The 16,678-nt window shown below is 46.7% G+C and overlaps 1 protein-coding gene across 3 annotated transcripts in view; it reads left to right on the forward strand.

Annotated features, from left to right (window-relative positions):
* Positions 1 to 14,075, forward strand: part of TLR8 (toll-like receptor 8) — a 15,841-nt gene extending 1,766 nt beyond the window's left edge. The window contains exons 2-3 of one of the 3 annotated variants that reach the window (XM_014528932.1): positions 6,140 to 6,205; positions 10,496 to 14,075. In XM_014528932.1, coding sequence (XP_014384418.1) covers positions 10,502 to 13,621 — 3,120 coding nt within the window. In that variant the 5' untranslated portion in view covers positions 6,140 to 6,205; positions 10,496 to 10,501 and the 3' untranslated portion in view covers positions 13,622 to 14,075. Of the gene's footprint in view, positions 1 to 6,139; positions 6,206 to 9,352; positions 9,629 to 10,495 lie in introns of those variants that run through there. The other 2 variants (XM_014528933.1, XM_005880947.2) reach the window with 2 other exon arrangements.
* Positions 14,076 to 16,678: the final 2,603 nt, after the last annotated feature.

A 16,678-nucleotide genomic window follows, 5' to 3' on the forward strand; every position in this document is an offset into this window, starting at 1 on the left:
CCTGGAGCAGACATGACAGCCCTGTGGTCCTTGCACTAAACAGCACAGTGTGTTTTAGGGGTGACGAGTCCTCGGGAAGACCTGCAGCTTCTTCGTGAGCCCCTTAGCTTGATTTCAGAAAGCAAAGGAAAAGTTCCGGAGCCCTGGCCAGGTAGCTCAGTTGGTTAGAGCAGCATCCCCATACGCAAGGTTTCGGGTTCGATCCCCAGGCAGGGCACATACCAAAATTAACCAATGAATGCATAAATAAGTGGAACAACAAATCTCTCTCTCTCTCTCTCTCTCTCTCTCTCTCTCTCAGAAATAAATAAATGAATAATTTTTTTTAAAAGCCCATCAGGCATGGCTCAGTGGTTGAGCATCAACCTATGAACCAGGAGGTCAGGGTTCGATTCCCAGTCAGGGCACATGCCCGGGTTGTGGGCTCGATCCCCAGTGTAGGGTGTGCAGAAGGCAGCTGGTCCGTGATTCTCTCTCATCATTGATGTTTCCATATTGATGTTTTCTCTCTCTCCCTTCCCCCTTCCTCTGAAATCAATAGAAATATATTTTACAAAATAATAGTAAATAATAAATGGAGATGCTGGATTTGTTATTTTTGAACTATTATCCCCACTTTATGACTATTCAGGGCTATAAGGACACAGTAATGTAGATGCACAGCCCATGGTTCTGGGTCCGCATTAGGCTGTGTGGCCTGCTCAGGTGGCTACATGAGCTGCCGGTGGGTGCATAAGGCGAAAATCAGTGCATTTCCAGTCGTTCTACGGGACTACAGAGTGCTCCGTGATAGACTGGGGGGTGCAGAAAGGCATTGTGGGTAATCTGCCAGCACTTGAATCCTGAAGGTTCCAGGTATGGCTATGAGGACGTTGCTGATCATGGAAACCAGATCATTGCCAACTAGCCTCTTGGTTGCGGCCCTACCAATCCGTTAATTATGTGTAGGCTCAGTTTCAGCTCTGCCACCTACTGTCCGAGTGACCTTGGGCAAAGTAGACTCTCTGAGCCTCACGTTCCAAGTCTGCGAAATGGGAGCTTCTGATTTGTAGGAGAATTAAACAAGAAAATGCGTGACTCGCACTCAACCCAGTGTTTGCCTCGTGGTAAAGCACTCACCAAGTGTTCCCTGCCATATTTCCCAGAATTCAAATAGCATAATTTTTCATATTTTTTTAAAAGAAAGAATCCTTTTTAAAAAATATGTATATTTCTATTGATTTCAGATAGGAAGGGAGAGGGAGAAAGAGAGAGAAGCATCAATGATGAGAGAAAATCATTGATTGGCTGCCTTCTGCACGCCCCACACTGGGGATCAAGTCTGCAACCCGAGCATGTGCCCTGACCGGGAATTGAACCCTGACCTCCTGGTTCATAGGTCGATGCTCAGCCACTGAGCCACGCTGGCTGGGCTTTCATATTTTTTATTTATGTAAAATCAGGATCCATCTGTTCATTGATGTGTCCATTTAATGTGATAGAGGTTTCTTTCATCTTCCAAAGCTGTTCATGAGTCCGTCAAATGTGGACAAAATATGATATTTGTGGATAACAGAAAGTATCTATTATTAATTGCAAATTTCATCTGAGGTGACAAATCCTATCTGTACAACCATTTCTTTATTAGTTTATTTTCATAATATATCATCAGTGGTCAACATAGGCAACTACAAATTAATCAGCACCCATTAAAAATTAGAAATAGCCCTGGGTGGTGTGGCTCAGTGGTAGAGCATCAGCCTGCACACCAAAGGGTCATGGGTTTGATACCCAGTCAAGGGCACATACCTGGGTTGCATGCTCCATCCCTGCCCCAGTTGGGGTACATGTGGGAGGCAGCCAATCCAGGTGTCTCTCTTACCTCTCTCTCTCTCTCTCTCTCTCTCTCTCTAAAAATTAATTTTTAAAAAATCCTTGGGTAAGGATTAAAAAAGAGAGAGAAATATTTCTTGCTTGGCAAAAATTCCGTTCTGGTTGAATCCCACATCATGACCAAGCAGCTAAGTAATCCAGTTGGGGGATAAATCACATCTTATAATCAATAGGTCCTCTTGACCCTATAGCAGGGGTGGGCAACCCCTGGCACGCGTGCCAAACATGGCACGCCAGTAACTTTTGCTGACACGCGAAACCCTCTCTTATAATCATCCACTGACAATTTTTTTCTTAATATCGACTTTTTTATTTTTCAGATAAATCCAGTGTAGGTGCATCTTAGATAAATAAATAATTTTGCATAACATGTATACATTAAAAAATAAATGTATTTTTCATCATCATAGACTGTGTTTTTGTCGCTCGAATGAATTTTATTATTTCTTCAAGGTTCTTCACATACGTACACCTTCAGAGATATCAAGTAGGCGTAACATGTTCTCAAAAAATTAGGGTTGGCACGCAGAAGAATTTTGAGTCAGAGATTTTGCTGCTTTTGGCACGCACTCACAAAAAGGTTGCCCACCCCTGCCCTATAGTGTTAGGGGGCAATCAGCAGGACTCATGCGGAGAAAGGGGTGCAGCTGGGCAGCTGGGCAAATCACATCTTGGTAAAGGAAGCCTTTAAAAGAGAGAAGGAAGGACGCTTGTTGCGACATCTCTGCTGGCAACCCAGGACATGGGTGTGAAAGGGTAAGAAGCGCTTGATCCCAGAAGGGCAGCCTTAGGCATCTGGTAGACCCCCCTTCGCCTTAGATGGTGTGGGGAAGCCTGCGGGGTTGAGTTTGGCATCGCCGGGTGGGGTCAGTCTTTTGGAACCCAGTCTCTGCCCTGCCTTCAGCGCTCACCCCTCTCCTGGGCTGGGTCCTGGGGGTGGCCCGTTGGCTCACTCTGAGTCCCAGAGATCCTCAGCTAAGGCAGACTTCTCCGAGCTGTTCTTCCAACTGCGCTGGTCTTTTCAAATTGTGTTTTTGGGGTCCACGTTGAGAAGGAAGATTTAGACAAGGACTGAGACAGGTTGTGTTTTGTTTTTGAAAATATATATTTTTATTGATTTCAGAGAGGAAGGGGAAGGGAGAAAGAGAGAGAGAAACATCAATGATGACAGAGAATCATGGATCGGCTGCCTCCTGCATGCCTCCTACTGGGGATGGAGCCCACAACCTGGGCATGTGCCCTTGACAGGAATCGAACCTCGACCTCCTGGTTCATAGGTCGGTGCTCAACCACTGAGCCCCCGGGCCGGGTGGGACAGGTCATTTTTATTATACTATTTGGCTCCTTCTGAACCCGAGGAGTTTTGGCTTTTCATGTGCCATGGACCCAACCGAAGAACTGACTCTGCACGGAAAATAGGAAAACAGTTGTGAAATCGCTTCCTCCGTAGCCAGCAACAGCTGGCTTGGGCCGGGAGGGGAAGTTAGGCAGATTGCTTTGTCTAAAGACATGGGTCTGGATTTTTTGTGGGTGTTCCAAAGCCACACCCGGTGAAAGGTCCAGACCACGCAGACTTGGTCACCCTCAGGGTGTTCTGCGCAGTGAGCTCACCAAGGCCATGTCCAGCCCAAGGGCTTTGTGCCGGCAGCTTGAATGTCTCTTGACAGTGAGTTCCATTAACACTCACTTACCCGCTCTCTGCTCTCACTCTGCTTCCCGCGGCTGCCATAACAGAGTCGCCCAAACTTCGTGGCTGGAAACAACAGACATGTCTCCTCTCCCCTAGCGGAGGCCAGAAGTGCGCCATCTAGGTGTTGTCCATGGGGGGGGGGGGGTTCCTTCTCGTGGGCTCAGCGGGAAACCGTCTCATGCCTTTCTCCTGGTTCCCGGCGGAGCAGGCCAGTCCTCGGTGTCCTTGGCTTGCAGCCACCTCACTCTGATCTCTGCGTCCATCCTCGCGTGGCCTTCTTTCCTGTGTTTGCCTGTATCCAATGTCCCTCTTCTTATTCTAATAGATTTTTATTGGTTTCAGAGAGGAAGGGAGAGGGAGAGAGAGAGAGAAACATCAAGGATGACAGAGAATCATGGATCGGCTGCCTCCTGCACGCCCCCTACTGGGAATCGAGCCTGCACCCCGGGCATGTGCCCTTGACCAGAATCGAACCCGGGACCCTTCAGTCCGCAGGCCAGTGCTCTATCCACTGAGCCAAACTGGCTAGGACCAAATATCCCTTTTCTTAGAAGGATATCAGTCATTGGATTGGGGCGCCCACTAACCCAGTATGACCTTGATTCCATCTGTAAAGACCCTACTTCCACATAAGGCCGAATTCACATGTCCAGAGGTTCAAACTACTTCAACGTGCCTTTGTAGGGAGACACGGTTCAACCTGCGACACTTTCCTTTTCTGACCCTCTGTTCTGCCACTTCCAGGCAATGCTGGTCCTTTACGTCACCAGCTCCCAGTCTAGTACTGAATCTACTTTCCAGAAAGTCTCTCCTACTTGTCTCCGGGGCCTGATCTGAGCCCGTTATGCCCTCATTGGCAACCGGGGCCGACTTGTCCTTAGGCACAGAAGGCACAGGGCCTGCGGCTCATGACGCATTTTATTGTTGTTGTTAATCCTCACCTGAGGATATTTTTTCCATTGATTTTTAGAGAGAGCAGAAGGGAGAGAGGGGGGAGGGAGAAAACACACACACATTGATGTGAGAGAGACACATCGATTGGTTGCCTCCCGCACGTGCCCCGATCAAGACCAGGACCAAACCTGCAACCCAGGTACGTGCCCTTGACCAGGAATTGAACCCAAGACTCTTTGGTGTGCAAACTGTTGCTCTAACCACTGAGCTACCAGCCAGGGCAGGTTCATGATACTTTAAGGAAATATTATAATTGCTTTAGAAATCAGCAAAATAATGACTATAATCTAGCCTGAATTATACTCATTTTTGTTATCCTCACCCAAGGATATTTTTCCATTAATTTTTAGGGAGAGTGGAAGGGCAAAGGAGAGAAAGAGAGAAATATCGACATGAAAGAAACCCATCGATTGGTTGCCTCCTACATGAGCCCTGACCAGGGCACAGGCCGGGAAGGAGCCTGCAACTGAGGTACGTGCCCTTGACTGTAATCGAACCCAGGACCCTTCAGTTCGCAGGCTGACGGTCTATCCACTGAGCCACACCAGCTAGGGCTATATTCATTTTTTTACCAAAGGGATCATAAAATATAATCGTTACTGTTTTTTTTTTAATGGAATAAGGGGGCCATGGAGGCCAAAGTGCCTCAGGCCCATGAACGCCACAGCTTGGCCCCGCCAACAGCCACATTCTATTTCCTGATTTAACATACGCCAAGGAAAATTCAGGACTTGCTGACATGTCTGAACCAAAGGAGATTGAAGTATTGACCCACAATCCCTGATCGGACACCTGTGGACCAGAGTTGTGTGAACGTTGAGTATTCTTATTTTAGCGAGATAACATGTACTGCACGCTACATGACAGCTCACTCCCAGCGGCTCTGGGTCACGCTGAGGCTGTTTCCACTAAGTGGCTAAATCAAGATGACCGTAGCCTTGGGTCCGTCCAGACCAGGGTTTGCTGCCCAATACATTTACAAAATCTTCTGGTGCTCAGGCCTTTTGGAATTTCAGAATGAAAAAGGGGATTGAGAAGCTGTGCCAGACAGGACCTGTGTGAATGAAAGAAATCCTACACCAGCCCTGAGCAGTGGTTAGAGCATTGGCCATTGCACCCAAGGGCTGCAAGTTCAATTCCCGCTCAAGAGCACATACCTCGGTTGCAGGCTTGATCACTGGCCCTGGTTGGGGCACGTACAGGAGGCAACCAATCGATGTGTTCCTCTCACATCGATGTTTCTCTCTGTCTCTCCCTCTCTCTTCCACTCTCCCTAAAAAGAATCAATGGAAAAATTGCCTCAGGTGAGGATTAACAATAAATCATTAAATTAAATTAAATTAAATGTTGCTATCTGTCTGTCAAGTGTTTTAATTTTTTAAAATAGTGTTTATCCCAATGACTAAGTTTTGGGGTTTCCCCTTAAATTGTGGACTCGTGACCCTGCTACTGTGCCTGTCTGTCTTCCCAATGAGATCCTCCAGTCTGCTGCTGGGGGCGCTGGAGTGCGAAGCTCAGGAGCCCGTGGCTGCCAGAGTTCCCAGAACCCGGGGAGCCAGGAGGTCGGGGTTCCACACTCCAGACGCTGACTGTTCTTTCACCCTCGTGTTTTCTCTTTGGCAGTTGTCCGGGCCTTCGGTCATGCCTGGAGGCCTGAACCCACGGCTCTAGCTTCGACCTTTCGAGATAGTAAGTCTCAGGGAGGGGACCGGCAGGGCTCCAACCTCTCCTGAAGGCCCCTAGCCAGTCCCCTGCCATGGCTGCTGCCCCCTTTCCAGAGTCAGGCCGCCGGGATGTGAATGGGCTTCGCTCTGGCTGACCTTGAGGCTTCTCTGCTCCGTCACCTACGGCCCAACCACCTGCGCTAGGCATCATCCTCACCTTCCTCCACATCCCTTGTCTGCTGTGGCCGCCTCCTGTGCCTTCTCTGATCTTGGAGGGTCCTAGCCTTTACTGTCACTTTAATGGGAACCTTCAGTTGTCAGGCTCAAACAGCTGAAGTCTCTCTCTCTCTCCCTCTCTCTCTCCCTCTCCCTCTCCCTCTCTATCGCTCCCCCTCTTCCTCTCCCCTTCCCTTCCTCCCTCCTTTTCTCCCTCCCTTCCTCTCTCCTTCTCAGCTTCTCTGTTTTATTTGCATAGTTCCACTTTCCAAATTCTTTGCATAATTGCCCTTTCCCCTCTATTTTATTTCTAGAGTTGCTAGTTCTCTCTTCTTTCTTTTTCTTTCTTTCTTCTTCTTTTTTTTTTTTTATTGTTGTTATTTCTCTCATTTACTGGCAGACTTGCCGTTTGTCCCCTGCAGGCTGGATGGTTCCCTCCTAATGACAGCAAGTTCTCCCTGGGTTCCTTCTCACTCTGTCTGGGACCTGGTTTCCTCTGAAGTCATTTTGGAGCCACAACTCTTGGTAGCCAGAGGCCTGGGTGTAGCCAAGAGGGAGAGAAAGAGAGAGAGAGGAACATCAATGATGAGAGAGAATCATTGATTAGCTGCCTCCTGCACGCCCCCTACTGGGGATTGAGCCCACGACCCAGGCATGTGCCCTTGACCAGGATTGAACCAGGGACCCTTCAGTCCATAGGCCGATGCTCTATCCACTGAGCAAAACCAGCTAGGGCCACACCCTGGCACTCTTGCTTCCTATCCAAGACTCCTCTGAAGGCACAGCCTGGGCAACTTGGAGGAATGCTCTCAGGGCCTTTGCATCTGCTGGACTTCTCTCTGCCTTATGCATGCCAATCACAGCTGAGGCTTCACTTCCTCAGGGAAATCTTTCCCAGCCTCTCTGAGCAGGTCAGAGCCTCCTCTGTTTGGGCTCTTATGGTATCACATGCTTCTTGGTGTCACAGTTGAAATGGTGTGATGTTGAGTTTAACTCATGTCTAACTCACTAGACCAGCGGTTCTCAACCTGTGGGTCACGACCCCTTTGGGGGTCGAACGACCCTTTCACAGGGGTCGCCTAAGACCATCCTGCAGATCAGATATTTACATTATGATTCATAACAGTAGCAACATGACAGTGATGAAGTAGCAACGAAAATAATTTTATGGTTGGGGGTCACCACAACATGAGGAACTGTATGAAAGGGTCGCGGCATTAAGAAGGTTGAGAACCACTGCCCTAGACGGAGAGCTAATGACTAAGCTGTGCGTGGAATCACATAGACTCCCAGGCCACCTCCTCGCTAGGAAATGACAGGGAAGAATCGGGAAGTGCCTTCCGAATCCAGCTATGTTCACACTTGAAACTCGCCCAGGCTTATGTGTGCTTAGATGCCAAGAAAATATAACATAACCCGGGTCACCTCCCAAAGTTGCTCACGTCCCCAAGCTTCATGGCCGCTTGGCGCACCTGTGTCTCTCAGGGAAGACGCCGAGCCTGCGGACCTGTGGTGGCCTCTGCCAGTTTTCAAGCCATGAAACCTCTCTTCACACATGTTATCCAGACCTTTTTTCTATTTCTACATAACAAATAGCCCCCACATTTAGAGGTTCAAATGCTACCCACTTATTAGCTGCACTTCCTGTAGGTCAGAGGCTGGGTAGGCGTGTCTGGCTTGTCTGCTCTAGGTCTCATAAGGCCAATGTCAATGTGTTGGCCAAGCTGGACTTTTAGCTAGAGGCTCTGGATAAGGATCCATTTCCAAGTTCATTCTGGTTGTCAGTCAGCTTTAGTTCTTTTGTGTGTGTGTGTGTGTGTGTGTTTTTTGGTATTGATTTCAGAGAGGAAGGGAGAGGGAAAGAGATAGAAACATCAATGATGAGAGAGAATCATTGATCAGCTGCCTCCTGCATGCCCCCTACTGGGGATCGAGCCTACAACCTGGGCATGTGCCCTTGACCAGAATCGAACCCAGGATCCTCCAGTCCTCAGGCTGACTCTCTATCCACTGAGCCAAACCAGCTAGGGCAGTTTTAGTTCTCTGTGGCTGTCAAATGGGGTGGGCTGAGGTGGCATTTCCTGTTGGCTGTCAGCAGGGAGCCGCTCAAGGCTGCCTGCATTCTTTGTCCATAGCCCCGTCCATCTTCAAGTCAGCACGAGTGCGTCCCATTTTTCTCCTGCCTCCCATCTTTCTGACTCTCCCTTCTGCTACTAGCAGAGAAAACTCTGCTGTTAAAGGTGCATATGATTAGATTACCAGTAAGTCCAACTCAATCTTCTCCATCTTGCCACACAATGTAACATAAATACCACAGAAACATCAGGGGGCAAAAGGCATAGGGGCCATCTTCAAATCCTGTCTACCACACCAGCTGAAGCAGGGCTTTCTTTTAGTAAAAGTTAAGCACTAAGCATTAAGTAAAGAGGACTTTGAACCATAAATATATTGGTCATGTAATAAAGTTGCATCTTATTGGTCAGGTTGCATATAAGATTGTGTCTGATTGATGAATTCTTGGTACCAGAAATCCTTATATACAAGTATAGGCACCTGATTTTTTAAAAGTCACGTTGCGCCCGGTCGGTGTGGCTCAGTGGTTGAGCGTCAAACCAGGAACCAAGAAGTCACTGGTTCCATTCCCGATCAGGGCACATGCCCAGTCAGGGCACATGCCCAGGTTTGGGGCTCCATCCCCAGTGGGGGGAGGGGGTGTGTGCAGGAGGCAGCTGATTGATGATGTTTCTCATCAATGTTTGTATCTCTCTATTCCTCTCCCTTCCTCTCTCTCTAAAAATCAATTTTAAAAAACCCCATTTTTAAAAAGTCACTTTGGAACAAAAAGGATGGGTAACTACTGTTAGTTATTTAATTTTTATGTAAATCAATGAAAGCTACACCTATTTTTTGTCAGATCCGGAAAAAATACGATATAATTGTTGGTGTGCCACAGCACTTTGGTAGATGGTCTCTGTGTGCCATGAGATGCAAGCGGTTGGAAATGGCTGGTCTGCGTTTGAGGCATTGCTATGGCAGGAAGATTTCAAAACGGGCTTGTGTAGCGTGACGGCTAGTGGTTACAAACAGGATGTTGGACTCACACTGACCCAAGCCCCACTCTGCAATATATCCCCTTCTGAGAGTTGCTTAAGCTCAGACTTTGTTCCTGCCCTTACACAATATGGACGATAATAGAACCTGTCTGGCCGTGTAGCTGCGAGCATTGATATGGGTGAGAACATGTATGTGTTTCGCACAATAACAGGCACTTTGTTGTTGTGATTATCAACAGAAGGGATGCACTTTCCTGTCACGTAAGGCGATAAGAGAACTTAACGCGTACCACCATGGAGGCGTAGAAAACTTGTGGGAAATGCCAATAGCGAGGCGTGGCTGTGGAGATATGGCAGAGATCACTCTACCTGGAGATCATGAATGATACTGTAATAGAAGCTGGATCTGAACCCTCCTTGGGACTGGCCAAAGTTTCATCAAGCGTTATATTAACAGGTCGAAACGATAGCTACATAGCTTGCTGTGCTATAGATCTAGCATGAGCCATACCATGGTTCAGCATCAGCCCACTGGGGGGTGGGGGGCACCTTGATGAATATCTCTGCAAGAGTTTCCTAGGTTTTCTCATCATCAAAATCTCAGCTCCATCTTCAACTTCTTCTTTTAAATATATTTGTATTGGTTTCAGAGAGGAGGGAGAGGGAGAGAGAGATAGAAACATCAATGATGAGAGAGAATCATGGATCAGCTGCCTCCTGCACACCCCACACTGGGGATTGAGCCTGTAATCCGGGCATGTGCCCTGACTGGGAATCGAACCGTGACCTCCTGGTATATAGGTTGATGTTCAACCACTGAGCCACGCCGGCCGGGCCATCTTCAACTTCTATAGCACCATGAAGCTGAACACAGTGAAAACTTACAATGGTTCTGAACCCATTTTAATGCAATTTATTTTGTGGTTAAGAGAACTCCCACTTCAAGAGCCATACAAAGTATGGTGACCCCCTTGTTAATTTCCTCAGGAGACACCCGGCAGATATTGCTACTCTAATACTGTGCCTCCACCTCTGATTTTCCTTAGGAAAACATGACCCTTCCATCTTTGCTGTTGACCTGCCTTGTCCTGCTAACCTCGGATTCCTGTGGCTTCTCCACGGAGACCAATTATTTGAGAAGAAGCTTTCCTTGCGACGAGAAAATACAAAATGGCAGCTCTGTTATCGTGGAATGCAACAACCGGCGACTGCAAGAAGTCCCCCAGACTGTGGGCCCAGATGTCACGGAGCTAGACCTGTCTGATAACTCCATCACACGCATCACGAACGGATCCTTCCAGAGGCTGCGCAATCTCACCACCATCAACCTCAACCGCAACGCCATGCTGCCGCCCTACTTTGAAAATTACCGGAGAAATAAAAAAGGCATGAGCATCACCGACGGGGCGTTCCTCAACTTGCAAAAGCTAACGGTGTTACTACTTGAGAACAACCAGTTAGACAAAATACCCTCTGGTTTGCCGGGGTCTTTGAGGTGGCTGAGCCTAATTCAAAACGACATCATTTCAGTCACTAAAAACAGCACTTCTGGACTGATGAACTTGGAAATTCTCAATTTGGGCTGGAACTGCTATTTTGGCAACGTGTGTAATAAAACCTTTAACGCTGACGGGGCCTTCGAGGAGATGGCCAACTTGAAGGAGCTCACGCTGTCCTTCAATAACCTTTCCAGGGTGCCCCGCAACCTGCCAAGATCCCTAACGAAACTGTATCTTAGCAACACCAACATCAATGCCGTCCATGGAGCGGACTTGGAGAACCTGGGAAATCTAACGGTCCTCGATCTGAGCGGGAACTGTCCAAGGTGCTTCAACGCGCCATTCCCCTGTACACCTTGCCCAGGAGATGCTTCCATTTCCATAGATGGCAACGCTTTCGACAACTTGACCAAACTTGAATATCTCAACCTCTCTAGCACTTCCCTCCGGAAGATCAATTCAAGCTGGTTTTACAAGATGCCTCATCTGAAGGAGCTGCATCTTGAATTCAACTACTTGGTACAAGAAATCGCCTCTGGGGAATTTCTAACGAAACTGCTCTCCTTAGAAATACTGGACTTGTCTTATAACTATATAAAGACACAATATTTAGAGTTTATTACTCTTTCCCCAAACTTCTCGAAGCTTACCCATCTCCGGTCTTTGCATTTAAGGGGTTATGTGTTCCAGAAACTTCGGTATAAAGATTTCCAGCCCCTGAGGAGCCTCTCGAACTTAAGTACGATCAACTTGGGGGTTAACTTTATTAATCAAATCGATTTTACCATTTTCCACAACTTCTCCGAACTGAAAGTCATTTACTTGTCGGCAAACAGAATTTCGCCCCTCGTCAATGGTACCAGGCAAAGCGGTGCGCGTCTCTCCACGGGCCACAGTCACGTCCTCAAACCCCGCTCAGCCGATAGCGAGTTTGACCCCCATTCGAATTTTTATCACAGCACCAAACCGTTAATAAAGCCAGAATGTGTACATTATGGCAAAGCCATCGATTTAAGCCTGAACAACATTTTCTTCATCGGGCAAAAGCAATTCAAAGATTTCCCTCCCATCGCTTGCTTAAATCTGTCTTCGAATGGCAATGGTCAAGCATTAAATGGGAGTGAGTTTTCAGCTCTGCCCCACCTCAAATATTTGGATTTTTCACACAATAAACTGGACTTTGATGCTGATAGTGCTTTCAACGAGTTGCCTGAGTTAGAAGTGCTAGATCTGAGCAACAATGAACACTATTTCCAAATCGCAGGGGTAACACACCGGCTGGGTTTTATTAAAAATTTAACGAAGCTGAAAGTTTTAAATGTGAGTCAGAACAGCATTTATACCCTGACGGAGTACAACCTGAGCAGCAGTTCCCTGAAACAATTAGTTTTCAGTGGGAACCGCCTGGATATTTTGTGGAAGGCTGCAGATAAGAGGTACGTGTGCATTTTCAGGAATCTCAACGTGCTGGAAGAGCTTGATATATCCTTCAATAACCTTGAGCGTATCCCCAAACAAGCCTTCATTAACCTGCCCAGGAACCTCACCAAGCTGTATCTAAATGATAATAAGTTACGTTTCTTCAACTGGACGCTACTCCAGCACTTCCCTCAGCTCCAGTTGCTTGACTTAAGTAGAAACTGTCTGTATTACTTAACGGATAGCCTATCTAAAATCACATCCTCTCTTCAGACGCTGCTACTGAGTGAAAACATAATTGCCCACATGCCCACTGGCTTCGTTTCAGAAAACAGCAGCCTGGTAACCCTCGACTTAAGTTCCAACAAGCTCAAGATGATCAACAGATCAACGTTTCAGACAAACAAGAACAGCAACTTAGCCCTTTTGAGACTAGATGGAAACCCCTTTGACTGCACCTGTGACATGGGAGATTTTCTAAGATGGATGGATGAAAATTTGAATGTCACAATTCCTCGGCTGACAGATGTCACGTGCAGCAGTCCTGGGGATCAAATAGGGAAGAGTATTGTGACTCTAGAGCTCACCACGTGTGTTTCAGACACCATTGCAGCCATATTATGTTTCTTCACATCTTTCCTGACTCTCACGGTTATGTTGGCGGCTCTGGCTCACCACTGGTTTTACTGGGATGTTTGGTTTATTTATCATGTGTGTTTAGCCAAGGTCAAAGGCTATAGGTCTCTTTCCACATCCCAAACTTTCTATGATGCTTATGTGTCTTACGACACCAAAGATGCCTCCGTTACGGACTGGGTGATCAATGAGCTGCGCTTCCACCTGGAAGAGAGTGAAGAAAAAAACGTGCTGCTGTGTTTGGAGGAGCGGGATTGGGACCCGGGATTGGCCATTATTGATAACCTCATGCAGAGCATCAACCAAAGCAAGAAAACGATATTTGTTTTAACCAGAAAGTATGCCGGAAGCTGGAGCTTCAAAACAGCATTCTACTTGGCCTTGCAGAGGCTGATGGATGAAAACATGGACGTGATTGTATTTATTCTGCTGGAGCCAGTGTTGCAACACTCTCAGTATCTGAGGCTGCGGCAGAGAATCTGCAAGAGTTCCATCCTCCAATGGCCTGACAACCCCAAGGCGGAAGTCTTGTTCTGGCAAAGTCTGAAAAATGTGGTCCTAACAGAAAACAATTCGCGGTATAACAATTTGTATGTTGACTCCATTAAGCAATACTAACTGATGCTAAATCATGGTTTCTCAACGTAAGACAAAGGCACAGCAATGACTCTTCTGTCTTAGCCAGCTATTGCTGTGTAACAAATGACCCCAGAACGTACTGGCTTAGAATGACAGAATTTGTTATCTTGTAGTCTCTGTGGGTCAGGAGTCCAGTCTGGCTTAGCCAGGTCCTCTGCTCGGGGCCTCTCAAAGGCTGCAATCTGGGTGTTACCAGGGCCACGGGCATCTCTTGGGGTTAAGACTGCAGTCTCTGAGAAACCCCAAGCTCACACTCATGTGGTTGCTTTCAGGATTAGCTTCCTTCTGGGCTGTTGGCCAAAGGCTGCTCTCAGTTCTCAGCCACATGGACTCTCCCACATGGCAGTTTGCTTCATCAAAGCCAGCAGGAGAGAGAGGTTTTTCTGTTTTGTTTTGTTTTTTTAAAAAAATATGTTTTTATTGATTTCACAGAGGAAGGGAGAGGGAAAGAGAGAGAGAAACATCAATGATGAGAGAGAATCATGGATCGGCTGCCTCCTGCCCGCTCCACACAGGGGATCAAGCCTGTAACCTGGGCATGTGCCCTGACCGGGAATGGAACTGTAACCTCCTGGCTCATAGGTTGACACTCAACCACTGAGCCATGCCGGCCAGGCCAAGAGAGAGAGAGCTTGCTGGCAAGACAGAAGTCACCGTTTCTTGTAACCTAACCAGGGAGGTGATAGCCCATTTCTTTGGCCATATTCCATTTGTTAGAAGGAACTCACAGGTCCCACCCGCTCAGTGGGAATGGTCATCTCCTTCCGGGGAAACTAGCCTATGACGACGGTGGGAGGTGATCGTAATGGCCTCCATCAGAGATTGTGACTATCAGGAGGTGGGGGTCATTGTCAGCCATCTGAGCAGTGGCCTACTCCACCTTCTTTTCACTATCTAAGAACTTTGGGAACTGTAACTAATAGTTCTGATGTTAAGTGGCTGTTTCGATTTATCGTACATCCATGGCTGTATGATTTTATTATGCTGTGGTTGCGCTAGTCTTTCTCTTAGAATTACTCTTATAAAAATTGGCTATAATATTTGCCTTCTAAGGTGTAGATACCATTTAAAGGCTTATTTAGTTTTTAAGTGGCTTACTTTTTTACTTCTTAACCATTTTTTTAGAGTACTTATCTAAATTAAAAGTATTTGGAGTACCTGTCAATTGTCATTGCTGAAAGTCTTGAATAATTAAAAATGCTTCATTTCACATAATGAGCATATGATAAATATACAATAGGGAAATTGATCTATCATATCAAAGAGATTGGCATCTACACTGGGTTTTTTGAGAATACTTCTTAAAAATGGTTGGTAGAGCCCTAGCCGGTTTGGCTCAGTGGATAGAGCATTGGCCCGCAGACCAAAGGGTCCTAGGTTCAATTCCGGTCAAGGGCACATACTTCGGTTGCAGGCTCCTCCCCGGCCCGGGCCCTGGTTGGGGTTCATGCAGGAGACAACCAATCAATGTGTTCCTCTCACATCGATGTTTCTCTCTGTCTTTCCTTCTCTCTTCCACTCTCCCTAAAAATCAATGGGAAAATATTCTTGGGTGAGCATTAACGAGAGAGAGAGAGAGAGAGAGAGAGAGAGAGAGAGAGAGAGAGAGGAAGAAAGAAAGAAAAGTCTCTTCAGAATGAAAACAAGAAAACTCTCTAATGCACCATCCTTCCTTAAGTACATGCAGTCTCTTATTAATCTCGCAGGATGAGTTCTCTTTAAATCTGCGTTTCCGAGGAATTGAACAAAATGCTGTGTCCGAGTGGCACTTAATATGGACACAGTGGAAGTCAGCACAAGTTTGTCAAGGATGATTTTAGCTTTAACATTGAACCCCGTTTTGTGACCATGTTTCTAGGAAGATGTTTTGCTGGTGTGTGTTAAGGCCTGGGAACAAATATCTGAAAGCAGGATCATTCCAGGAAGGGGCACGCTGAAAAAGAATGGTCAGGGCCGTTACAGCTCGTCTCTATTCATGGTCTGGTAGAAGCTCATGGCCGTGTTGCCTGGTTTTGGGGTAAAATAGACATATAGGTTTTGGAGTAGCATTAGTGATGCTGGAAGTATGTGAAACGCACACACTTCGGTAGTGTTCTGTTGACAGAATCATAAGTGAATAAAAATCACAGACAGTTTTGCCTTTCTTGCAAATATCTTCGTAAAGTGAAGGTAGTGAAATCAGTGGTTAATAACAACATTTGTTTCCGAAACTCACTTATTCCTCATTTAAGGTACTGGTATGGGGAAATCAGACCTGTAATTTGTTAAAGAGAAAGTCACCTTGTTCTGTTTTTCTGTTATTTTTAAATGTGGATATGCCAATACCCGCATGTAAGTCTTTAAAATGCAAATTTTACAAAGGTGTACAGTGAAATTTAATCTCCCTCCCAATACAAGTTGGCTTCCTGAAGACAACCACTAGTAAAGATTCTTGTGTGTTCTTTTGTATGATAGTGTAAGGCTCAGTTGCCTTAACAAAGAGACCCAACAACACCAAAGTTTATTTCTCTACCTAATGAGTGGTTGTATCCTCCCAAAGTTTACATGTTGAAACCCGAAGATGGTGGTGTTGGGAGGTGGAAAGTTGTGAAATTCACCCAAGAACTTGCCCTTGCTCTTCTGCCTTGTGGCGGCACAGGATGTGGGCTGTCACCAAACACCAAACCTGCCAGCACCATCATCTTAGACTTCCAACCTCCAGAAATGTCAGAGGAATGTTTGTTGTGTATAAGTCACCCAGTCTCTGGTATTTTGTGTGTTTTTTAAAAAATATATATTTGTGTTGATTTCAGAGAGGAAGGGAGAAGAAGAGAGAGAGAGAGATAGAAACAATGAGAGAGAATCACTGATCGGCTGCCTCCTGCACGCCCCCTACTGGGGATCGAGCCCACACCTGGGCATGTGCCCTGACAGGGAATCGAACCGTGACCTCCTGGTTCATAGGTCAAAGCTCAACCACTGAGCATCTGTTGGGAAGGGGGAGGGGGGGTTAGAAGAGCATATTTAGCATACGTATGGCTTTAGCTCCCTTGGTTG

Source organism: Myotis brandtii, unplaced genomic scaffold, assembly GCF_000412655.1.
Source record: "Myotis brandtii unplaced genomic scaffold, ASM41265v1 scaffold659, whole genome shotgun sequence".
NCBI classification, from domain to species: Eukaryota; Metazoa; Chordata; class Mammalia; order Chiroptera; family Vespertilionidae; genus Myotis; species Myotis brandtii.